At 36.9% G+C, this 25777-nt stretch overlaps 1 protein-coding gene across 1 annotated transcript in view; it reads right to left on the bottom strand.

Annotated features, from left to right (window-relative positions):
• Positions 1-25777, bottom strand: part of NPSR1 (neuropeptide S receptor 1) — a 182620-nt gene that overhangs the window by 27966 nt on the left and 128877 nt on the right. The window contains exons 3-5 of the mRNA XM_044675626.1: positions 22169-22272; positions 17724-17817; positions 14750-14951 (exon numbers count right to left, since the gene is read on the bottom strand). Coding sequence (XP_044531561.1) covers positions 14750-14951; positions 17724-17817; positions 22169-22272 — 400 coding nt within the window. The remainder of the gene's footprint in view (positions 1-14749; positions 14952-17723; positions 17818-22168; positions 22273-25777) is intronic.

Genomic DNA, 25777 nt, shown 5'->3' with positions numbered 1-25777 from the left:
CTTCCTTCCTTCCTTCCTTCCTTCCTTCCTTCCTTCCTTCCTTCCTCCCTTCCTCCCTTCCTTCCTCCCTTCCTTCTTTCCTCCCTTCCTTCCTTCTTCCCTCCCTTCCTTCCTCCTCAAGAGTTATCCTAATCCACTTTCAACAGTGAAAGAAGGGGAGACAATTCAGGAGTGCAGGTTTGTGTCTAGGCTCTATAGTTTTTGGCATAACCTGGTGCAAGTCGCCCTACCTCTCTGAGGCCATTTCCTTGGATGCAATATGGGTGGAGGTAGTGGCAGAATGTAATACTATTTAAGTTTCCTATTTGTTTTGAAGATCAAATGAAATAATATCTATAAAGAACTTTATAGTCCTAAAATCCCATCTAAATGTGAGCTGGAGAAAATACATGGTGTTAAGATCCAAGGACTGGTATGGCATGATGACAAGATCATGGAGTCAGAATTCTGGGTCAGGATTCAATTTTCTCTCCCACAACTTCATCCAGTGGTCATCTAATTTGAAAGGAGGGTAGGTCACAGGACATATTGGGAGGCTGAAGAAAGAGACACGGGGAGCTTAGACTTCCTGATAGGATGTCATCTTGAATGGAAATGAAAAGCTTTTGTTCATATTTTTTTTTGTCTATAATCTGATTCACTGGTCAACAGGCTTGGAATCAGGCATGGAGAAAATCAGAATTCTGGGGATTAGCCAGCTGAATTTTGGCTGGCTCAGGCTAGAGAGAAGATCGAAAGTCTCTTGACTCTCCACCATGATAGGATTAAGATCACAAGCTAAAAGGGACTTGGAAGCCAGTTAGTCTTTTACATTTTTCAGATAAAGAAACAGGCTCTGGGAAGTTAAGTGACAGTCTACAGTCTCACAGTAGTAAGTATCAGGACCAGAATATGAACCCAGCTCTTCTGATTCCCAACCAATCACACTTTCTACCAACTACACTCTGTTTCTCCATTTCCTTGGATTTTCAGTGCATACTAAAGGACACATCTTAATTCAATATATAAACTTACAAATAAATGTCTTTATTTGCCTCATTTAGTAGATGAGAAAAATAAAAGCAAAGATAAGTTAATGACTAGCGCTGAGGCAAAGAGCAAGTAAGTGATGTGGGATTCGAACCCATGTCTTTCTGACTCAGAGTCTAGTATCCTAACTACTATACTATTGCATCTTATTACCTTAAACATCTCATTGGTTGACATACTTCAAGTAGATACACAGTCTTAAAAAATTCTTTGCTTTTTACGATCTTATTGAAAATGCAGGAAGTCAGGAGCAGTTAGGTGACTCAGTGGATAGGGTGCCAAGCAGTAGTTGGGAGAATCTGGGTTCAAATCTTGTTCTCAGATACTTCCTAGTTGTGTGCAAGTCACTTAACCTTATTTGCCTAGCTCTTGACCTTTGTCTTAGAGTTGTTACTATGATAGTAAGGGTTAAATAATAGAGGAAGCCCCAGGACTTCAAGCCAATTAAAGATGTTGAGACCAAGACATGACTCTCTGTTGCAGACTGATATCTATCCTGATTTGTATATTGCTCCAGCTAACATCCTATGAACCTTAGACTTAGGGCAGATCAAGGGGAGGGAGTTTGCCAACTTTAGGGCATATTGAGGTACTTATGGAAGTAGGATGTAGTATAGAAATTGGGTTAACTGGTTTTCTAATGGGACTCGACCAAGATTTCTTTGTCAGGTCTTAAGGGTTAAGAATCCTGGTGCAGAGAGTTGGATGGATGAAGCAAAGCATTCCAGGTAGGATTGGGTGATCAAGTCAATAAGCAATTATTAAACATCTGCTATGTGCCACGTGTTGTGCTAAGCTCTGGAAATGCAAATACAAGCAAAAAAAGTCCCTGACCTCAAAGATCTCCCATTCTAATGAGTGATGATAATCCATAAAAGCAAACTCAAAAGCAAGAGGTGGGAGAAGAAAGTAGAAATGTACATCCATGTGGGCATAATGGGAGAGATAAATCCAGTGAGTTAACAGCATTTCTCTAAAGACAAATGATAGAAAATAGAACTGGGCTGAAGAGGTGATCAAGCAAGATGCTGGTAAAGACCGAGATATTCTTGTCCTAGAAAATAGGGGGCCTTCCAACAAGGGCATCTTTCATGACATGATCTATTCAGAAATGATCTAGTCCAGTTCCCTTGGGCTCCCCAAACTGAAGTTACTTCAACAAGATCACCTACAATGAGAGATTAAGTGCCTTTTCCAGGGTCACACGACTAATATGTTTGTCATAAGTGAGAAATTAACTTGGGCTCTCCCAGCTCCAAAGCCAGAGTGCTCTATAGATTTTGTTCGACTTCATCTCAGAACTCTGGAAGAGGAGGTAGGAATCCATAGGGGAAATGTGATCCTAAAGCAATTTTTTAGAATCTCTGGCTAGAGTGGTCAGGAAATACTCAGGTGCTAACATCTGTTTTGTGATCCAGCCTAATCTTCACACTAGGATATGGGGTTTTGCGTGTGTGTGTGTGTGTGTGTGTGTGTGTGTGTGTGTGTGTGTGCTCGTGTGCGCGTGCGCGCGCGCATGTGTGTGTGTGTATGAAATGCCAAGATTTTCTCACATTTTTTAGGAGAATGAAGAAGAGAACAAACCAAACACCAGTGCTGCTACCCCCATTTTCTGCTTCATTCAAGATCCCAAGCATTCTCTTTCTGTCTACTGACCCCACCTTGCTCCACCACTTTTCCCTACAACCAAAGTACAACTTTTTTTAAAATTATTTTTAAAAATTTTAGTTCGAATATTTTCTCCTAGTTACATGTTTCATGTTCTTTCCCTCTCCCTAAAACCCCCTAAACTCCCTTAGCCAACACACAATTCCACTGATCAAGACCTAATTCTATATTATTGATAGTTGGACTGGAGTTATCATTTAGTGTCTACATCCCCAATAATATCCCCATCAGCCCATGGATTCAAGCAGTTGTTTTTTCTTCTGTGTTTCTCCTCCCACAGTTCTTCCTCTGAATGTGGCTAGTTTTCTTTCTCATGAGTCCCTTAGCCTTGCTTTGGATTCTTGCATTGCTGCTAGTAGGGAAGTCCGTTATTTTCGATTGTACCACAGTGAATCCGTCTCTGTGTACAATTTTCTTCTGGATCTGCTTCTTTTACTCTGCATCAATTCCTGGAGGTCATTCCAGTTCACATGGAATTCCTCCAGTTCTTTATTCCTTTGAGCACAATAGTATTCCATCACCAACAGATACCACAATTTGTTCAGCCATTCTCCAATCAAGGGACATTCTCTCATTTTCCAATTTTTTGCCACCACAAAGAGCGTGGCTATAAATATTTTTGTACAAGTCTTTTCCCTTATTATCTCTTTAAGGTATAAACCAAGTAGTGCTATGGCTGAATCAAAAGGCAGATAGTCTTTTAAAGCCCTTTGAGCATAGTTCCAAATTGCCATCCAGAATGGTTGGATCAATTCACAACTCCACCAGCAATGCATTAATGTCCTAATTTTGCCACATCCCCTCCAACATTCACCTCTTTACTGTCATTTTAGCTAATCTGCTAGGTGTGAGGTGATACCTCAGACTTGTTTTGATTTGCATTTCTCTAATTATTAGAGATTTAGAACACTTTCTCATATGCTTATTGATACTTTTGATTTTTTTATCTGAAAATTGGCTATTCATGTCCTTTGCCCATTTATCATTTGGGGGATGGCTTGATTTTTGGACAATTGATTTAGCTCCTTGTATATTTGAGTAATTAGACCTTTGTCTGAGTTTTTTCTTATAAAGATTTTTTCCCAATTTGTTGCTTCTCTTTTAATTTTGGTAGCATTGGTTTTGTCTGTACAAAAACTTTTTAGTTTACATTTTGTAATTTTTTCTAACTCTTGCTTGGTTTTAAAATCTTTCCTTTCCCAGAGATCTGACAAGTATACTATTCTGTGCTCACCTAATTTACTTAGTTTCCTTCTTTATATTCAAGTCATTCACCCATTCTGAGTTTATCTTGGTATAGGGAGTGAGATGTTGATCTAGACCCAATCTCTCCCATATTGTTTTTCAATTTTCTCAACAGTTTTTGTCAAATAGTGGTTTTTTGTTCCAAAAACTGGATTCTTTGGGTTTATCATAGACGATCTTGCTGAGATCTCTTACCTCTAGTCTATTCCACTGATCCTCCCTTCTGTCTCTTCACCAGTACCATATTGTTTTGATGACTACTGCTCTTTAGTACACTTTAACATCTGGTACTGTTAGGCCACCTTCCTTCATATTTTTTTCATTATTTCCCTTGATATTCTTGGTCTTTTGTTCTTCCAAATAAGTTTGTTATAATTTTTTCTAATTCAATAAAAAAAGTTTTTTGGTAGTTTGATAGGTATGGCACTAAATAAGTAAATTAATTTGGGTAGTATGATCATTTTTATTATGTTAGCTCATCCTACCCATGAGCATTCAATGTTTTTCCAGTTGTTTAGATCTAGTTTTAATTGTGTGGAAAGAGTTTCGTAGTTGTCTTTGTATAATTTCCACGTTTGTCTTGGCAGATAGATTCCTAAGTATATTATATTGTCTAGGGCAGGGGTCGGCTACCTTTTTGGCTGTGAGAGCCATAAATGCCACATTTTTTAAAATGTAATTTTGTGAGAGCTGTACAGTGCTCTCAGTGCTCCTCTAACAGTGCTCACTCCTGTAACAGAGCCTGAAAAGAAATTGACTTTATGGCTCCTGCAGAAAGAGCCATATCTGGCCCTCAAAGAGCCTTGGTCTAGGGTGATTTTAAATGGAATTTCACTTTCTAAATCTTCCTGCTGCTATGTGTTGGACATATATAGAAATGCTGATGATTATGTGTGTTTATTTTGTATCCTGCAACTTTGATAAAGTTGTTGATTGTTTTCACTAGCTTTTTAGTTGAGTCTCTAGGAATCTTTAGGTAGATCATCATATCATCTATGAAGAGTGATAGCTTGGTCTCCTCATTACCTATTTTAATACATTCAATTACTTTTTCTTCTCTAATTGCTACTGCTAGTGTTTCTAGTACAATGTTAAATAATAGAGGTGACAATGGGCATCCTTGTTTCACTACTGATCTTATTGGGAATGCTGCTAATTTATCCCCATTGCATATGATGTTTTGTTGATGGTTTTAGATATATACCATTTATTATTTTTAGGAAAGGCCCTTCTATTCCTATACTTTTTAGTGTTTTCAGTAGGAATGGGTGTTGTATTTTGTCAAAGATTTTTTCAGTATCTATTGAGATAATCATATGATTTTTGTTGGTTTCCTTGTTGATATGGTCAATCATATGAATGGTTTTCCTAATGTTGAACCATCCTTGCATTCCTGGTATAAATCCCACCTGATCCTAATGAATAACCCTCATGATCTCTTGCTGGAGTCTTTTTGCTAGTATTCTGTTTAAGATTTTTGCATCTCTGTTCATTAGGGAGATTAGTCTGTAGTTTTCGTTCTCTGTTTTTGATTTACCTGGCTTTGGGATCAGTACCATATTTGTGTCATAAAAAGAGTTTGGTAGAACTCCTTCTTTGCTTATTATGTCAAATAGTTTGTATAGTATTGGAATTAGTTGTTCTTTGAAGGTTTGATAGAATTCACTTATGAATCCATCTGGTCCTGGGGATTTTTTCTCAGAGAGTTCTTTTATTGCTTGTTCAATTTCTTTTTCTGATAAGGGATTATTTAAATATTCTATTTCTTCTGTTGTTAATCTAGGAAATTTATATTGTTGTAAATATTCATCCATCTCACTTAGATTGCTATATTTATTGCCATATAATTGGGCAAAATAGTTTTTAGTGATTGCCTTGATTTCCTCTTCATTAGAGGTGAGTCTCCCTGTTCATCTTTGATACTGATAATTTGGTTTTCTTCTTTCCTTTTTTAAATTAGATTGACCAGTACTTTGTCAATTTTATTTATTTTTTCAAAGTACCAGCTTCTAGTCTTATTTATTAATTCAATAGTTCTTTTACTTTCAAATTTTTTGATTTCTCCTTTGATTTTTATAATCTCTAATTTAGTTTTTAACTGGGGATTAAAAATTTTTTTTCCTGGTTTTTTGATTTGCATGCCCAGTTCATTGATCTTTGCCCTATCTAATTTATTATATGCACTCAATGATATAAATTTCCCCCTGAGTACTGCTTTAGCTGCATCCCACAGATTTTAGCAGGATGTCTCATCATTGTCATTCTCTTTGATGAAATTATTAATTTTTTCTATCATTTGTTTTTTAACTATCTAATTTTAGAGAATCATATTATTTAATTTCCAATTAGTTTTTGATTTTCCTGTCTATGTGCCCTTACTGATCATTATTTTTATTGCATTATGATCTGAAAAGGTTCCATTTATTATTTCTGCTCTTTTGCTTTTGTTTGGCTTGTTTCTATGCCCTAGTACATGTTCAATCTTTGTGAACATACCATGTATAGCTGAAAAGAAGGTGTATTCCTTTTAATCCCTATGTATTTTTCTCCACATATCTATTAACTCTATTTTTTCTAGGATTTCATTCATCTCTCATCTCTTTCTTATTTATTTTTTGGTTTGATTTATCTCGATCTGATAGAGGAATATTTAGTCTCCCACTAGTATAGTTTTACTATCTATTTCCTCCTCAAGCTCTGCCAGTTTCCCTTTAGAAATTTGGATATTATGCCATTTGGTGCATACATGGTGAGTACTGTTATTTCCTCATTGTCTATACTGCCTTTTATCAGGATGTAATTACCTTCCCTATCTCTTTTAATTAGATCTATTTTTACTTTGGCTTTGTCAGAAATCATGATCACCACTCCTGCCTTCTTTTTCTCAATTGAAGCCCAAAAGATTTTGCTCCAGCCATTGACTTTATCCCTGTGTATATCCACCTGCCTCATGTGTGTTTCTTGTAGACAACTTATGGTAGGATTTTGGTTTCTAATCCACTCTGATATTTACTTCTGTTTTATGAGCAAGTTCATCCCATTTACATTCAGGGTTATAATTATCAGCTGTGTATTCCTTAACATTTTGGTATCCTCTCCTAGTTCTACTCCTTCTTCTTATGCTATTTCCATTTCAATGAGTGGTATGTTTTAAATCAGTTCCCCTTGTCCCCTCCCTTGGCTTACCTCCCTTTCCACCTTCTCCCTTTTTATTCTCCTCTTATTTTTTAAGGCCTAATGATTTCCTTCCCCCATCTCTTCCTCTCCCTTTATGAACTCCCCACCCCACTACCTCCCTTGGTTTATCCCTTCTGACTTTATCCATAGGGTTAGAGAGAATTTGATATCCCAATGGATCTAGCTATTCTTCCCTCTCAGGATTAATTCTGCTGACAGTAAAGTTTAAGTATTGCCTATTAGTGCTCTCTTCCTCTCCTTTTTATAATGGTATCTCTCCCCTCCCCTTCCCATGCCCTCTTTGTGTGGTATAGATTATCCTATTTTTCTTATTTCTTCAAGTTACTCTTGGTGCCATCTTCTATTCCCCTCCCCCACTTTCCCCCACATATCATCTTAGACCATTTAGTACTCCAACCTCTTCCTATGACTAATTCTTCTAATTACTAAAATAGTGAATAAAATTTTTTAGAATTACACATAATATTTCTCCATATAGGAATACAAATAATTTAATCTTATTGAAGCCCTTGAAGAAGGAAATGTAAAGAAAAGAGTTTTCTTTCTTTCCCCTCTCTTTCTTATTTACCTTTTCATGTTTCTCTTTTTTTTTGTGACTGGATATCAAACTTTCCATTTAATCCTGGTCTTTTCTGTGCAAATAATTGGAAATCTTCTATTTTGTTGAATGCCCATACTTTCCCCTGTAAGAGTATAGTCAGTTTGGATGAATAGGCGATCCTTGGTTGTAGACCCAATTCTCTTGCCTTTCTGAATATCATGTTCCAAGCCTTGAGGTCTTGTAGTGTGGAGGCTGCCAGATCCTGTGTAATCCTGATGGGTGTTCCTTGATATCTGAATAGTCTCTTTTGGCTTCTTGTAATATTTTCTCCTTAACTTGGAAGCTTTTGTATTTGGCTATTACATTCCTGAGAGTTGTCTTCTGAGGATTTTGTGTAGAGGGTGTTTGATGGGCTCTTTCAATGTCTATTTTGCCCTCTTATTCAAGGTCATCGGGACAGTTTTCTTGGATAATTTCTTGTATTATGATTTCAATTTGTCTCTGATTTTTCTGGAAGACCAATATTTCTCAAGTTGTCTCTTCTAGACCTGTTTTCTTGATGTCATCTTCTCATTGAGAGAGGTTTCCTTCTGTTTTGTTAGTCTTTTGACTTTGCTTTCTTAATTCTTGCTGTCTTTTGAGTTTATTGGCTTCTACTTGCTCAATTCTAGCTTTTCTTTAAAGACTGGTTTTCAGCTCTAATCTTTTGGTTTTCCCTTTCAGTCTGTCCTATCTGGCTCTTCATGGCTTCCGGCTTGTCATTTCTAGTCTTCCATTTGCTTATCATTTCATTTCATTTCTGAATCTCAATTTCCAGTTGAGAAATTCTACCTTCTAAACTGTATTTTCTTTTTGAACTATGTCCCACTTTTCTTGCCAGATCTCTTCCATCTTTCTCATGATCTCAAATTTGAACTCTTCAAGAGCTTGTGACCAGTTTTCCTTTTTTTGGGAGGTTTTGGATGTCTTTAATTGTTTGTCCTTCTCTGTTTTCTGGATTTTTTTCTTTGCAAAAGTTATCAAGTGTTAGGGCTTTTTCTTAGTCTTTTTGGTGGTTATTTCCTGGGCCATGCTTGTCATCATTATGCTGGTTTTTCTTTCTCAGTCAGAAGTTTTAGTGAGGCAGGCAGACTCTCTGTGTATAGAGCTAAGGAGCAGTTTTTGTCTGAGGCTGCTTTGGGAGTCTCCTGGCTTCCACTGTCTGCCAGGTCTCTGCTGTCCACTGCCCCTCTCAGCTTCACTCCTGTGCCCAAGGTCTCTGCTCCCCATCCTGCTGGGGTCTCTAGTCTAACTTTTCTCAGGGTCAAGCCCCCAGTGGTCCTAGTCAGCTGCCTAGAGCCCAGAAATTGGCCAACTCTTGCTCCTCCACCTGAGGTTCTCCCCTGAGTCTCAGTGCACTGAGCTGCTTCCATTGTCTGCTGCCTCTCTCAGCTCTACTCCCACTTCTAAGGTTTGCACTCTCTAGCCTCCTGGGTCTCAGGTCTTGCTGCTCTCAGGAGCAAGCTCCTGGTTGTCCCATTTAGCTGCCAAGAAGCTAAATTTTGCCCCCCTCCCACTTGCTCTGATTCTGGTACTGTGGGTGGGGGAGGGTTGATCAGCTCTCATTTTGATGGGAGCTATTTCCCCTCTCCCCCTTATAGCATGGAAATGCACAAATCCCATGTATCTTTGATACTGTGCCCTATTTTGGGGTCCCTTTTTTCATCTGCATTTGGTTTTTGTGTCCTTTTGATGTATCATGTATACATCAGTTAGGAGAGTAAAGCTCTCTGCTTCTACTCTGCAGCCATCTTAGCCTGGAAGTCCTAATCCAAAGTACAACTTCTGCTCAACAATACATTATGCTAGCCAAAGCTAAAAGGTAAACAGCTCTTCTACAATCTTAGGCTGTGACCAAGGGAGCTCATGTCTGCCTACTCTGTTCTGCCTGAACCTGGGGTTAAAATTTCTTCCAAATGTGGGATCATTATGGTAGAGGAAGGATGGAATTGCTGCTGGCCAGGGTACTGACACAGGGTCAGCTATTAGAGAAATTAAGACAAAGGATGGCAAATGAATGGAGTCAGAATGAAGGAAACATTAAAAGATCTTCTGACCTGAGGACAGAAGGAGAGGGAGATTCAGGGAGCAGGGAGATGATATAGATGGATTCAGTGGGGATTTCATTACCAGGTGATCAGGAAAGTTAGTACAACAATGATGTACAGAAAGTTTTAAGTTTCTCTGAGTGCTAGGCTTTCTAGATTTAAAGATTACCATAAAATAGTTTCTGTCCTCAAGGAGATTACATTCCATTGGGGAAGATAACCCATATATGGATATATGTGTATATGAATTATATGTACATATATGTATATATGTATGTGTGTGTGTATGTCAGCCAAGAGTCCATAAACATTTATTAAGCACTTATTAAGTGCAGAGTGCTGTGCTAAGTACTAAGGATAAAAAGAAAGTCACTAGGCATTCCCGTTTCAAGGAGCTTACAATCTAATGGGGAAAGACAAAATATTTAAAAAAAAACTGAAGGAGTGGGAGCGTACCTGTCTCTTGGGCATGATGAAGCAACGTGGGAAATGATCTGAGGAGGTGTGTGTTATAGAGCTCATATTATACATGTATATAGAATGTATATTTGTACATATGTGTGTGTACATAAATATATATATATATATTTATATATATATATATATATATATATATTCAAAATTTAAATGGACCAGTGATTGATTTGGGAATTGATTTCAATGATACAGATTGCAGGCCACTTATATCTACACATTCTATGCAACTCTTGTCCATAATCTCTCAAAAGTCTGGCACAGCAAAGAACTAGAACCTAGGGATGTAGGGAGGTATCTCTCGATCAGGGTATGGTTTATTATTTGTAATGGAACACTTTGGTGACCAAAGAAATTATGAGACAATGTTTTAGAGGAACCTAGAAATACTGACCTAATGCAGAATGCAGTGATCAGAACTGGATGGAGAGGGAAGGAGGGAAAACAGGAGAATGGAAGGGAAGTGAATAAGTTATTTATTAAGTGCCTGCTATGTACCAAGTACTCTACTACATGCTTTATAGTCATCTCATTTTATTCTCAAAACAACCCTGGGAGGTAGGTGCTATTATTATCCTCATTTTATAGTTGGAGAAACTAAAGCAGAAAGAGGTGAAGTGACTTACCCAAGATCACAGAGTGTTTTAAGCCAGATTTGAGCTCTGGTCTTGTGACCCCAGAGCCAATGCTCTATCCACTGGGCTACCCAAATGATTTATTAAGAACAATTAATACAGTCACAATAACACTGTAAAATAAACAATTGTGAAAGTCTTTAATGGAATGACCAACCTTGGTTCCAGAGGACCAAAAATGAAAAATGTTACCACCTCCTGATGGAGGGTTGATGGACTAAATTATGTGCAATTAGTTCACATTTTTTTGGCATGGCCATGTGGGGATTTGTTTTGCTTGACCACACATTTATTACAAGGGTTTTGTTTTTCCTTTTTTAGAGTAGGAGGTTAAAAAGGGAAAAGGTTAAGGAATTGAGAGGATTAGGACAGAAAGTGGTTCATCATGTAATTGAGTGAGCCATATACCACATTGCAACTCAATTCTGGATCTAGCTGAGTTTCCTTTTTATTCATTTATGGGTCTGGTCCAATTTCTGTCTTGTGAGAAAACAATTCTATTTTGGGAATTGTGTGGTGACTTGATTGTATTGTTTGAATCTACCTGTGCATGGATGGGAAAATGGACCACCTCTACCTCTAGCTTAGAAAGCCTTAAATAAGGACCTAGTTTAATGCTGACCAGAGAACCAGTCATTTCCAAAGACTGATGAAAGGAATTACTCAAAATCACACATCTCAAGCATTCCATATGTCTAATCTGAAAATTGGCCTTGCACTGATCAATTAATTATTGATTCCATGTTCCATATTCCTTTGATTATTTATAGACTTGGGTGAGTAGGACACCTCTTTTTAATTGGAAAGTCCCTCATTTTTCCTCTAATTAAAAATAAGATTAATATTTCCTCTTGATTGTTTTCTTTTAATTAATTGGTTTTGTTTGATTGTTTTTAAAGTATAAAAGTCTGTCTCCTTCTATATTCTGGGCTTAGCCTTAAGTGGAGGAAGACTACTGGTCCTGATTTGTTGGGCAATTGTCTTGCATTGCTTAATTTTATGTGTAGAAGCTCCAACCTTTGTTTCCTCAGTCATTTCATCTTTTACTTGCTATAAATTGGAGAAAATAAATTTAGATAATTATTTTAAATAATTAAAAAAATTGCCACAGGAGATTTAATCAATGTAGCATGGACACATATAAATAAATACAAAGTTACAAAGTAATCAGATGAAAATATATAGAAAGTAAGTAATTTTCTGAGGAAACAATAGTCTCAAAGACTAGGAAAGCTCTCATAAAGGAGATGATTTTTGAGTTGATCTTTGAAGGAAGTAGGAATTCTAATTAGTGGAAGTAAGGAGAGAGTACATTATAGGCAAGAGGGACAGTCAGTGCATGGGTATGAAAATGAGAGATGACATGTCTAAAGGACAGAAATTGGGCTAAGTTGGCTGGGCCATGGAATATGTGAAGGAGATTGAGGTGTAATAAGTCTATGAAAGTTGGGCAGAACCAGTTTAAGATGGGCTTTAAGTTCCTAATGCAAGACTTTGTATTTTATCCTCAAGCCACTAGGGAGCCACTGAAGCCTTTCTCCTAGGGGAGTAACATGGCTAGACTTGCCCTTTAGGAAAATCATTGTGGAGGGTGAATTTGAGTAGTGAGAAACCTGAAGTATGGAGACCAATATGGAGCCACAGTAGTAGTTCAAATAAAATGAGAGCAGAGAACTTGAATTAAGAGGGTTACTCTGTAAGTAGAGAGAAAAGAGATCCCAGAAGTGTCATGAATCCAGAATCATTGGGATTTGATGATTGACTACATTTGAAGCATGATGGCAAGTGAAGAGTATAGGATGAGTCTAAGGTGGTGAATCTGGGAAATATAGTGGTACCTTTAATGGAAATATGGGGCAGGGATGAGTTTGGGACAAAGATAAAGAGTTTTATTTTGGATATGTTGAATTTGAGATGCCTGGGAGACAGTCAGTTTAAAAGGTCCAACTCAGGAGAGAGACAAAATCTGGATATATGAATCTGGGAGCCATCTGTATAGAGATGATAGTAAAGGAGTTCTTTTGTAAAGGAGGTCTTAAATGCCCCACATAGCAAAATCTGGGGATATCCTACCTCTTACTAATCAGCAATACTTATGTACTTCTTTCCTCCTGGCAGCCTAGTTTTCTATCCATAAGCAAGTTATTAGTTATAAGAAAAGAAAGAAGAATGCTGCAGCATGCTTATAAGTATTTTGACTAAGGGGTCTAAAGTACTTCACAATATAATGTGATCCATTGAATTAAATTGTAATTCATCCCTCTATTGTCTCCCCCCCTCTTTTTCTCTATCCCTACTCCTTAAAAGTCCTTTCTTCTACCCCCATCCCATACACACAGTTCCACTATTTAGGATGAGAATCACATCAAACATGATTTTTTGCCTAGCAATCTTACAGCTGGAAAGGACCTCAGAGATCATCTAATCCAGTGTTTCCCAAAGTGGGTGCTATCGCCCCCTGGTGGGTGCTGCAGCAATCCAGGGAAGCTATGATGGCCACAAGTGCATTTATCTTTCCTATTAATGGCCATTAAAATTTAAAAAAAATTAATTTCCAGGGGGCTAAGTAATATTTTTTCTGGAAAGGGGGTGGTAGGCCAAAAAAGTTTGGGAACCCCTGATCTAATCCAACCACCTCCTTTTACAGATGAAGAATCTGAGGATTGGAGAGCCCAAGTGACTTGTCCAATGTCAAATATTTACAGAAGAATTTGTACACAGGTTCTCTGAATCAGTTCTTTCCACTGTTAACATATTGCTCTCAAAGCAATATTTTGATCACATCACTCCAATTTACAAACATTATTAATAATCCTCCAGAGCCTACATGATAATGTCTAAACTCCTTCATTGAACATTTAAGGTTCCATTCTGATTATCCTGCTTAATCCTCCACTAGTCTCTGATGCATACTCTTCAGACTAGTTGGAAAAGCTTGTTCATGATCCTATCATCACTCTGAACACTCTTCAGTCCCAATTTATTTTTATATTTAGTATAATTTATGTAATTCATATGTTTAATATAATTTTCTATAATTCAGAAAAAATTCCTAGAATGTGTTCCTTTCTTTGGCCAATATGGAATGACAGGATTTCAGAATTACAAGGGACCTCAGTAGTCTTCCAGTCTATCCAGCATCTAATTAAAGATCTTCCTCCCCGCAATTAGAGACAGTTCTCTATCCTAACCAGTAAATCATTCATCTTTTGTATAGCTCTAATACTTAAGAAGTTTTTCCTGACATCAAACCTAAATTTTCCCTTTTATGACTTTTACCTATTCTTCCAGTTCCGGCCTCTGTGGCCAGATAGATCAAGCCTAATTTTTCCCAACCATCTCCTTCTTGTTACTCATACTTTTACTACTTTAGTGCAAACCCTCTTTGCTTACGTTACTACCTAGACTATTTCAATAGCTTCCTTTCTAATTGGCCAATTTGCTCGTACTGCTGCCAAAGTGATTTTCGTTAAATATAGATCTGACCATGTCATTCCATTCCCTGCTCAGAAAGCCCCAAAGGCTCCCTGTTGCATCTAGGACAAAACATATCCATAAAAATATAAAGTCTTGTGTTTTGCTTTTAAAGCTCTTTACAACTTGGCCACAACCTACTGGTCTAGACTTGTTGTATCTTGGAACCAATACTCAGCATTGATTCTAAGACAGATGGAAAAAATTAAAAACAAAACAAAAAAACATTCAATTGCTCTAATAATGTTTATTGCTCCTGCTATAACAACGGACTTGTATTTCGTCTGTCCTTCCAAAGCATCCTGGGTAATGTAGATTTGTTGCTACCCTTCCTCGTGTGAGCCATGTCTGAGAAAGTGGCCACAAGCGTTTTGGGGTGATCTGGATAGGACTCTTACCTGATGATGATCAGGGGAATGAAGTACACCAGGAAAGCCACAATGGTCATATATGGGATCCAGTAGGAATCATCAGGCCACAGGGCCCAGCACTGTACTTCTCCATTGGCTAGTTTCCTCTTCCCAAAGATGATTAGAGTAGGAATAGAAAACAGGAAAGAGAGGCTCCAGGAGACCACAATCAGGACTTTTGCCTGCTTCTCTGTTTAAGGAAATAAAAAAGGATGAGTCAGTGAGTCATATCTGAGTCACTGGCTTTACCTCTTTCCCTACAAAAAGTCAGAAATTCTGAAAGCAAAAAGTTTATAAACTGAAACTAACCAAGAAACAATATTTAGAATGTGAGCTTCATCTCTGCATCTCGTGTTTCATCAAAGGATTCCACAAAGAAATGTTGGATTAAAATTGAAGACGGGCTAGTGAGAATGAGGGATACCCACTGCAAGATCATTGGGGGATAGTTTTAGCGTGAGAAAGGACCTCAGAAGTCATCTAAAGCCCTTATTTTCCTAGTGAGCAAAGTGGAACTTTGAGAGATGAAGTATCTTGCCTAAGATCAAGTCAGGCATGAATAGCAAAGCTGGGATTTGAACCTAGACCCTCTGAGTCCAAATATAACATCGTTTCCTTTGCAGCATACTTTTAGATCCTGGACTTGTTTCTCTGCAAGGTCAAAAGAACTCAAGAAAGGTCCCTACCATGTTGGGTAGACCCTTTGGAGCAATCAAATGGAAATATTTGTATTAGTGTTGTTCCAAACAGACAGGCAGGAACGCTTTGTGATCTGCATTATTGGAAGAAGGTCCCGCACAGGAAATCCAGGAAATTCATGGAGTATCACTAATATTTAGCCAAGTTAATCAATGCATATAAAATGACTTGTTTAATTAAGTTTAATGTCTATGGCATGTCTGTAACAGACAGGCACTGTGATTTATTAGGGATAATTTACTCCTTTTGTTGGGCTTGCACCTTCAAATCCCTTATAGAAGCTAATCAAATTGCCATCACATCATATAGGAAAGTCACATCTTTCTAAGTGACTGTGTTGTGATCCAGCTTCAAAATCTGCCTTATACAGCATTTCCAGCTTAGTCTATATTACCTTCCAACAAAGATCTCACATTATAGCCAGAAACTGGGCTTGCTAATCCCCAAGGTCTCTTCTAGGTGAAATGTTCTAGAATTTAATGATTAATTTGTTTGCCATCTTTTAGGAGGTAATGTGTCAGAATACTTAGAGACTTAGAAGACCTGGGTTCCAATCCTGACTCTGATGCTATGTGGGCAAATCATTTAAACCCCCTAGACCTCTGTTTCCTTCTTCGTACAATGATGGTGTTGAATTAGATGGCCTCCTCTCTTTCAGTTCTCTCTGTTCCCAATGACCTCTACAATGAGAAGGTTTGACTAGACAACCTCAGAGTTCTCTTCTTAATCCAATATGTGATATAGGCCATTGGACCTATCTAATTCTCTATTTAATTAAACAATATAGAAGAGAACTTAGAGGTCCTTTAGACAAATCCCTTCATTTTACAGATGAGGAAATCAAGTCCCAGCTTGAGGAACCATCTTGCTCAGATTCATGAAGCTAGGAGGTCATTTTCCAAAGGCTTGATTGAAAAAGAAGATGAGCTGGCCACATAGCAAAGATGAGGGATGACCAAAAGACATCCTCAAGTCTTCAAATTCGAAATCTAGTTCCTTTCTCTCTATGCTCTGTGGTGCTTGGAAGATTCGAATATATTTGGGTACAGTTCTTTGCAGATTTTAAAGCACCATATAAGGGTCAGTTATTACTACACTGTATGTGATTTACCTATACCCCTTCCATGACTTTGTCTATAAAGGACTCTTTCACGTAGAGCTGGAAGGGAACTAAAAGGCCATCTAGTCCAACACATTTATTTTACTTTTGAAGAAACTGAGGCCTACAAAAGCTGAACGGATCATTTAAGGTCATATACATTTTAAGTGCTACAACATGCGAATTGATCTTCAGGTCCTGGGACTTCAGAGATGATGCTTTCCCCTACTAGACACCACTGCTGCCCCAATCGATAATATTTTGTGTACTTAAAAGTTATCCATTTCCTCTCTGCTAATTCATGAGCTTTGACTCTTTAAAAGCATCAAAGAAACCTCTTCCAATAAGCCGCCTCAGATTCATCCCGCCTGCCCCAATGAGCCTTTATTCAACATCTCAGCAGCACGTGGGACCATACCAACTTTCCCATGTTGGCATATTGTTCTGAAAACATTCTGAAACTATTTTTGCCTCCATGTTGCTAAATACTTAAAGGCAGGGTTCTAACTTGCATTTGCCTTACTTCCCCCCACCCCAAATTTCATTGACATCATTGGCTTGGAGAGGATTCTTAAGTTCTTCCTTGATGTCAGGAACATCAACAGTTTTTCCAAATCCATCATTCTTAGTACATCAGCTATTGAATCTACTGCTTTGATCTGTCTAATTAATGTTTCTGTTAAGGACAATTTGTCTTCTGTGCCTCTCTAGTGGACATTATGATGACTAGACCTAAATATCTAGTTTCAACCTTTCACTTGAGGCTCTGTCAAGAGATTGGGGCTTCTCTCATTCTCCCCACCATAGCCTCATTACCAAATGGGCTTAGTTTATATGTACTTTTGGCTACAGACTAAAAAAATGTAGTAAGAGTCCCAAAATGATTCAGTCAAAAATTTCATCACAGAATCAATTATAACTGTAAAGAACCTAATGGATCACTGTCTCAACCTTATCATTTTACATTAAAATAAACTGAGGCCCCCAAAGGGAAAGTGATTTGCCTGTAGTCACAGAGGGGAAAAGGAGCAGAGTGCAGATATACATTCAGATTCCTAAACTTTAAATACATAATTTTTTCACTTTTGTGTATTATCTCCCCTCCAAATAGTGCCTCATGAGTCAACTCCATCAGCCACATTTAGCAGCAACAAACCAGCTCACCTCCTTGAAGGAACTTCATAGGGTAGACGATGGCATGGTATCTGTCAATACTGAGTGACACCAGAACATAGGTCGAAGCATATAGCAGCACTACCTGAAGGCAAAAAAGAAGATGAAATGTTCTGATGTTTAGGATGGAAGGAAGGATACGTGGCTGAAAGTAGCTCTGTCTAGTGGTGATTGGAAGCTTAGATACTTCCCCTTGGGGTAGGATAGGTTCGACTCCAGCACCACACACTGCAGGAGCTGGGATGGATGCCATATATGTATCAGGACACAGAGCTGGTTGGGCAGTAGAATATTGTTCTAGTATTCCTGGGTGATTCATTCTTTTAGGCCTCTAGAAGTTCCCTTATTTTTATCAACTTTTGAATTTATGACTCATTTAATTGGAAGTGACTTTCAAGATGGAAACCAATGTTCTTTGGCACAATGAAGCCATGTTATCTAGAGCTGTGACTGTGCTTATGGTGGTGGTATAGGGAATGACAGATGAGGCAACTCTTTCTACCAATGCACATCAGCACCTGCTCTTTAGGTTTTCAAAGTGCTTTATATCCATTATTTCATTTGAACCACATAATGACCCTGAATATAGACTCTATAATTTCTAGTTATCACCATTGTTGTTTTTGTTATTATTACCCTCCAGTCTGGTGATAACTTCACTTTGTGAATCATCTACTGCACAATTGCTGAGGTCAAGAAATGTTTTAGGACTCTACTGGTAAATGTTTAACAACCAATTCGGTTAAAAAAACATAAATTTGGCTCAGTTCTTTTTATGTTGAGAAATGAGGGCTTTTTTAAAAAAATTCAGTAACCTCTCTCCACACAGTTTCTTACTTTCCTTACAGTCCAATATTGGCTGCATTGGTTTTGTTTGTGCAAAACCTTTAATTTCATGTAATTGAAGTTATCCATTTTATTTCCTGTGATCCTCTTGTTTGGTCACATGTTTCCCTCACCATACATCTGACAGGTAAAATTTTCCATGCTCCACTAATTTGCTTACGATACCACCCTTTATCCCTAAATCATTTCGATTTTGACTTTATTTGGTTGTATGGTGTGAGATTTTGATCTACATATGGTTTTTGCCAAACTACTTTCCAGTTTTCCTAGCAATTTTTATCAAATAGTGAGTTCTCGACCCTAGAGCATGAATCTTTGAGTTTATCAAATGCTGGATTACTATGGTCATTTACTACAGTGTATTATACAACTAATATATTCCACTGGTACACAACTCTGTTTTTTAGTCAGTACCAGATTGTTTTGATGATTGCAGCTTTGTAAATATAGTTTGAAATCTGGTATTGATAGACTGCCTTCCTTCATGTTTTTAATTGATTCTGTTTTTGGTATTTATTTATTTTTTTTAACCCTTAATTTTTGGTGTATTGTCTTATAGGTGGAAGAGTGGTAAGGGTGGGCAATGGGGGTCAAGTGACTTGCCCAGGGTCACACAGCTGGGAAATGGCTGAGGCCGAGTTTGAACCTAGGACCTCCTGTCTCTAGGCCTGACTCTCACTCCACTGAGCTACCCAGCTGCCCCATAATTGATTCTGTTTTTATTCTTGACCTTTTCCAAATGAATTTTGTTATTTTTTTCTAGCTCTAAAAATAATTCTTTAGTAATTTCATTGACATCTCACTGAAATAAGTAAACACAATTCTGTAGGACTGTCATTTTTATCATACGGGTTCAGTCTACACACGAGCAATTTAATATTTTTCTAATTGTTAAGACCTGACTTTGGGGGCAGCTAGGTAGCTCAGTGGATTGAGAGTCCTAGGTTCAAGTCCAGCCTCAGACACTTCCCAGCTGTGTGACCCTGGGCAGGTCACTTGACCCCCATTGCCCACCCTTACCACTCTTCCACATAGGAGCCGATACACAGAAGTTAAGGGTTTAAAAAAAAAGAAAAAAGAAAAAAAAGACCTAACTTTATTTGTGTGAAAACCCTGGTGGGACAGTTCTTTGCCACAGTGAAGCCAATGCTTTGTTAACATTTTATGCAGTGTTATGACCCTGTGCTTACAATGGTATAGGGAATGATGGATGAGCCAATTCCTTTTACCAATGCACCTGCTTTTTGAGTTTTCAAAGTGCTTTACATTCCAATATCCAAAGTTGTCTTGGGATGGAAAAATTGTCTCAGGTCAATTTTTTTGTTGGGTCTGACATAGAATTTGATTTGCTGTGTTATTTAAAGTTGTTTGGAGGGAAATGCTGGGAAAATTTGGCTTGGTTGCTGTCTCTACTCTTCCATCTTAGCTCTTCCCTATTCTCCATTCTTTTAGCAGACACTTAACTAAAAACAAATGTCTTTGAAAGATCAGACTTGGGGGGATATGGACCTAGACACAGAAGGTAGTAAATAAATAGATCTGTGAAGATGTATCTTCATTCTGAAGCCATTCTCTTTTGTTTTGTTTGTCTCAATTGTCTTCCACACTGGCATGGATAATTGAGAATAGATTACATTGCTCTCCTTGATATTCTTTATTATTATTCCCAATTCTCCAATTTTTTTAGGCTTCTCGCTTTTTTTAAAAATACTTTCCCAACATTCTTCGTGTTTGTTCTCTTGTCCTTTAGACTCTCAGCTCCTTGAAAACAAGAACTTTTTTTGCCTTTCTGAGTATCCCCAACATTTAATATATCTATCTGGCCCTTAATAATTGCTTAATAAAAGTTGGTTGACAGACTGAGGCATCAGACACTAACTTGAGCTAGTATTGTGTTCAGTTTTGAGCATCATATTTTAAAAACATGGATAAGCAAGAGAATGTCCACAGGAGGACAGCTAGGATGGTGAAAGGTTTCAAGTAGGTGGCATATCACTATAGATTGAAGGAACTTGGAAGATGAATCGGAACAAGAGAAGAGCTGGAAGGAACATGAGGGCTGTTTTCAAATATCTGAAGGGCTATCATGTAGAAGATAGAATAGACCTGGTATACTTGGCTCCACATGTAGTAGTTATGTGTGGATATCAGGAAGTGACAAATTTGGGGTTGAAATGAAGAAAGACTTTCTGGTAATCAGAACAATTCAAAATGGAAGGGATCAGCTTGTAGGATAGTGGCCCCCATTCCCTCCTTGCCAAAGATTTTCATGCAAAGGCTGGAGGATCCATTCTCAGGAAGGTTGGGTATTCTTGTTCATGGATAAATGAATGGAAGAATGAAGGAAAAAGCAGTTATTAAATGCTTACCATGTGTCAAGTACTCAGTGCTTAGCATGGTTCTTGGGGACATAAAGACTGTTTTATACCTAGTTTTTCATTGATTACTTGATTATTTTGTTAAATAATGGGCATAGAAATTGAAAAAAAAACTAGCTCTTGCCCTTAAGAAGCTTATGTGTTGTAGGGGAGGATTTCACACACATATTTGTGTGTATGTATATACATCTATATGTAAATATATATACTTCATATGTACACAAACATGTACATATGCACACACCTACACACAATACAGATATGTGTGTGTATATATGTAGACATATATATATATATATATATATAACACTTGTATTTTTGTATCTGATAATATAATCTAGAAATTATATTTCTGCTGCTTAATCATTCTTAGTTACATCTGGCTCTTCATGAATTTTCATGACAAAGACACTAGAGTAGTTTGCCATTTTCTTCTCTCACTCATTTTACAGATGAGGAAACGGAGGCAAACAGGGTGAAGTGACTTGTCCAAGGTCACATAGCTAGTACATGTCTGAAATAAAATTGGAACTCAGGAAGATGAGTCTTTTGATTCCATACTGGATACTCTATCCGCTGTGCCACCTAACTGCTCATCAATTACATACATATAATGAATTATGTATGATAGATTATTCAATATGTTATATGTCATATCTATAATTAGATGTTATATAAATATTTTGAATAATATAAAAATTATATTGTATATACACAGATCTAAATCTACACCTACATAGATGAGATAAAGAGATGGTGTATTTGGAAATATGGGGATGTTTTATGTGTGCATATATGTGCATGTGTTCATGTAGCTGCATGTAAGCATATATGCATATATTCCTTTTGTACATATATTTACAATGTATATTTGTGTATAAATGTATCATATATACATATACACACATACATAGAAACATAAATATGTATGTTTTCCCCCATGGCAATAGTGGCAAAGGATGGTGCCCTGAAGTCCATTTCAGTTCTGATCTATGATTCTGTGAACCTCCCGCTCTACTATGACAGTCTATATCCAAACTACAGATGCTTTAGTTTGAATTCTTGAATTCATACAAATCCTTTAAAAGGTATTGATGAACTGTAGTGGTTCATACCTAAGTTCCTTTCACAGTATCATTCTCTTTCACAGATTTCCTGGTGGGCACTTGGAGGACCAAAAGTCAAATTGAATCTTTCATCTCATCTACATACCTGCAAGTAGCGAATCACCCGACAGACCAAATCTGGTGCCATGAAATCCCCTGTGAATCGCCAAATTATATCTGTCATTATGTTGATGAGTCCTGTAAAAGAGTCTGAAGTAAAAACCTGTAATTAATGAGTAGTCAGTATTTCCCAAAGATATATTTGTACACATCAGTGGACATGAGTTTTTTTTAATGCTATTTCACATTGCCCATTAGATAGTAAGTAGGTCAATAATAAATGCTTATTGACAACTTCTACCCAATGAGTTCTGAGTATTTTTGTCTTAGAAAGTTTCCTTCCTCTTTACTTTTTTCTGTTATTTTAAAATTAGAATTTTATGTCCACCACTCACCTATTTTCTTTTCTTTGCTTTTTTTCATTATCCTGCTTCTTCTTAATATTTTGTTTTCTATTTGTACCAACTTAGTTTTTAAAAATTATTTTCTGTTGATATAATCTGATTTTACATTACCTTCTTTTCTGAACATGTCCCTCCTACCTCCCCTACCTAGTGAACCATCCTTTGTAACAAAGTCTAAAAAAGGAGAAAAAAAGCAATTCAGACAAATAAACCAAATACACCAATAGAGTGCAACATTATACAATGGTCTTCATGCATAGTCTTCCTCTGAATAAAAAGGAGGGACAGATACATTCATCTCCTCTCTTTGATGTTGTTTGGTCATTGTAATTACAGAGTATTCAGTTTTTGTTGTAATTTTTCTTCCATTTTACTTTTTTGGTAGTCATTGTGTATATTGTTTTCCTAGTATTGATTACTTCATTCTGAGCCATTTCATAGAAATCTCCCCATACTTCTTTAAAATTCTTCATATTTGTCATTTCTTACAGAAATTATCTCATGTTCGTGGGCCATAATTGGCTGTCATTTCCCAACCTTCTTTTGTATCCAGTTCTTTGTTACCCAAACAAATGCTTCTAGGGATATTTTTGTTCTACATGAAACTCTTCTGTCTGTCTTTGACCCCTTTGTGTGTATGTGCTTAGAAGAGGAACTCTGGGTCAAAGATCACAGACATTTTAGTCTCTCTGATCATTACTCCAAATTACAGTCTAAAATGGGTGGACCAATCCACAGATTTCCTAAAAGCATATTAGTGTTCCATCTTCTATGGTCTCTCCAACATCAACTATTTCCATCTTTTATTATTTCTGCAAATTTTTCCTGAATGTCAAGTGAAACAAGTGAAACATAATTGTTTTGATGCACATTTGTCTTATTCTTTCAATGTGAAGCATATATTTATTAATAGTATACAATTCATCTCTTAAAATTTATTCATATACTTTGACCATTTTATACTTTGAGAGAATGATTCTTATTTTACATTTTAAACTGTTCTCTGTGGCTTAGATATTAGACACTTATCAGAGATATTTATTATACAAATATTTTCCTAGTCAAGAGTCCTATTTCTTAGCCTAGTTGCATTGATTTCATTCTTTAAAAAGCTCTTCAATTTTGTGTTACGAAAATTATTTATTTTGGTGCTTGTCTCTGTCCCTGTTCTGTTTAAGAATTATCCTCAATGTTACAGATACAAAAAAAGGACTTTTTTTGGTTCTCTTAACATTTTAAAATAGTCTGATTTTTCATAATGAATATTTATGTTGACTTTATCTTGGCATATTAGATATTGTATATTGGTCTAACTCTAATTTCTTCTAAGTTGCTGCCCACTGTAAGGGGCTAAAAAGCGGTTTTGGTTGGAAGAATATTAAAAGGTTTGGTCACCGGGGAATTGAATAATTATCAATCCCCAAATAAAGAATAACCTCAAGTCAAAATGACTTTTATGGAAGTTTATTTACAAATGAAAAGAGGAAGAGAAAATAAAATCAGAGAGAGGATAGGATAGGAAAAGTAATCTAATACACTAAGTAATTTGCTCCGCACCCCCAGTTTAACCCAGGCAGATCTAATTAGTCCTCAGTTGGAGGAGGCTCAACCTTGAGCCCAGGGCCAGAGGGGCCAGAGGGGTGGGAGGTGAATGAAGCAGAAGCTTCAGTCACAGAATCTCTTTTGAAAGGGCAGTTCCTTTAGAGAAGTCCAGGAAGATTTAGTCTTTACACTCACCACATGTAATTCCAAGGGAGGGATTAACAGCAATCTCACTTTGTCCAAGGTCTCAGCCAGCGGTGGGAGCTCCTCCAGGTCCTAGTCACCCACCACCAGAACAAGCGAGCAGCCAAGAGCCAAGAGAGCGAGCCCCGGAAGCTCTTTCAATTTATCCAGGCCATTTCTTTCGTCACTTCTTGTGCCTCCCTTCCAGTTTATGTGTCCAATCACAACAACACTTCTTAGGACTGCCCAGGGGAGCAGTTAATTCTGGTTTGTCACCCATTCTTACACACATGGGTCACAGATCTCCCCACTGGAGAGTTAAGTGGAGTTGTTTATACTTTTGGTGATTAGATTTGAGAATGGGCTAGGTAGATTTAATCTCATTATCCACCAGTTTTCCCAAGCATTCTTATTTTTTTGTTACCTTTTATTTTTATTTTTTATATACAACATAACATAGTATGTAGCATAACAATGATAAACTATATAATATGATTAATAAATAAATAATATATAATACAATCTAAAATAATATTATATATGATTTTGATAAATATGTAATAAATTATAATAAATTTGTTCATCAAAGAAAAAAACTTTCTCACATTAGCTATGTCCAAAAAAATCTATGCCTCATTTTTCTTCTTCCCACTCCCCAAGAAGTCCAGTAATACATTTATTATCATATAATATCTATTTCCCTATTCATTATGTTGCAAAACAAGATACCTATTGCTTACACTAGAGAAAAATTCATGGAGGAAATAAAGTGAAGAATGATATGTTTCACACGGAAATAGGTTTTGAACAATGATACATGTATAATCCAATAGAACTGCTTGTTGGATTTGGGAGTATGAGGAAAGAGCCGGGAGAGAGTGATCATGAATCATGTAACCAGGGAAAAATATTCTAAATAAAAAAAGGAAAATAAAAAAAGAATAAAAAAATCTCAAAAAAAAAAAAGAATGGTATATTTCAGTATGCATTTAGACTCCATCTGTTTCTTCTATTGGGGTAGATACCCTTTTTCATCACAAGTCCCTTGGAGTTTTCCTGGATCCTTGCCTTGTCAATAACAGTTAATCATATGGGGGGGGAGGAGCCGGGGGGTGAAGGGGAAAGTAAGAACATGAATCATGTAACCATGATAACTTTTCTAAAAAATAAAAATTATTTAAAAAAATAATAGTTAATCATTAGCATTTCTATATATTTCCAACACATCATAGCAGCAAGAGGTAGAAAGAGAAACACCATTTAAAATCACCCTCAACAATATAAAATACTTAGGAATCTATCTACCAAAACGAACACGGGAATTATATGAAAACAACTACAAAACACTTTCCAAACAATTAAAACTAGATCTAAACAATTGGAAAAACATTGATTGCTCATGGGTAAGATGAGCTAACATAATAAAAATGGCCATCCATTAATTTACTTATTTAGTGCCATACCTATCAAACTACCAAGAAACTTTTTTACAGAATTAGAAAAAAAACTATAACAAAGTTCATTTG

Source organism: Gracilinanus agilis, chromosome 1, assembly GCF_016433145.1.
Source record: "Gracilinanus agilis isolate LMUSP501 chromosome 1, AgileGrace, whole genome shotgun sequence".
NCBI classification, from domain to species: domain Eukaryota; kingdom Metazoa; phylum Chordata; class Mammalia; order Didelphimorphia; family Didelphidae; genus Gracilinanus; species Gracilinanus agilis.
The sequence above is the reverse complement of the archived record's forward strand: the minus strand, read 5'-3'. Positions and strand labels throughout refer to the sequence as shown.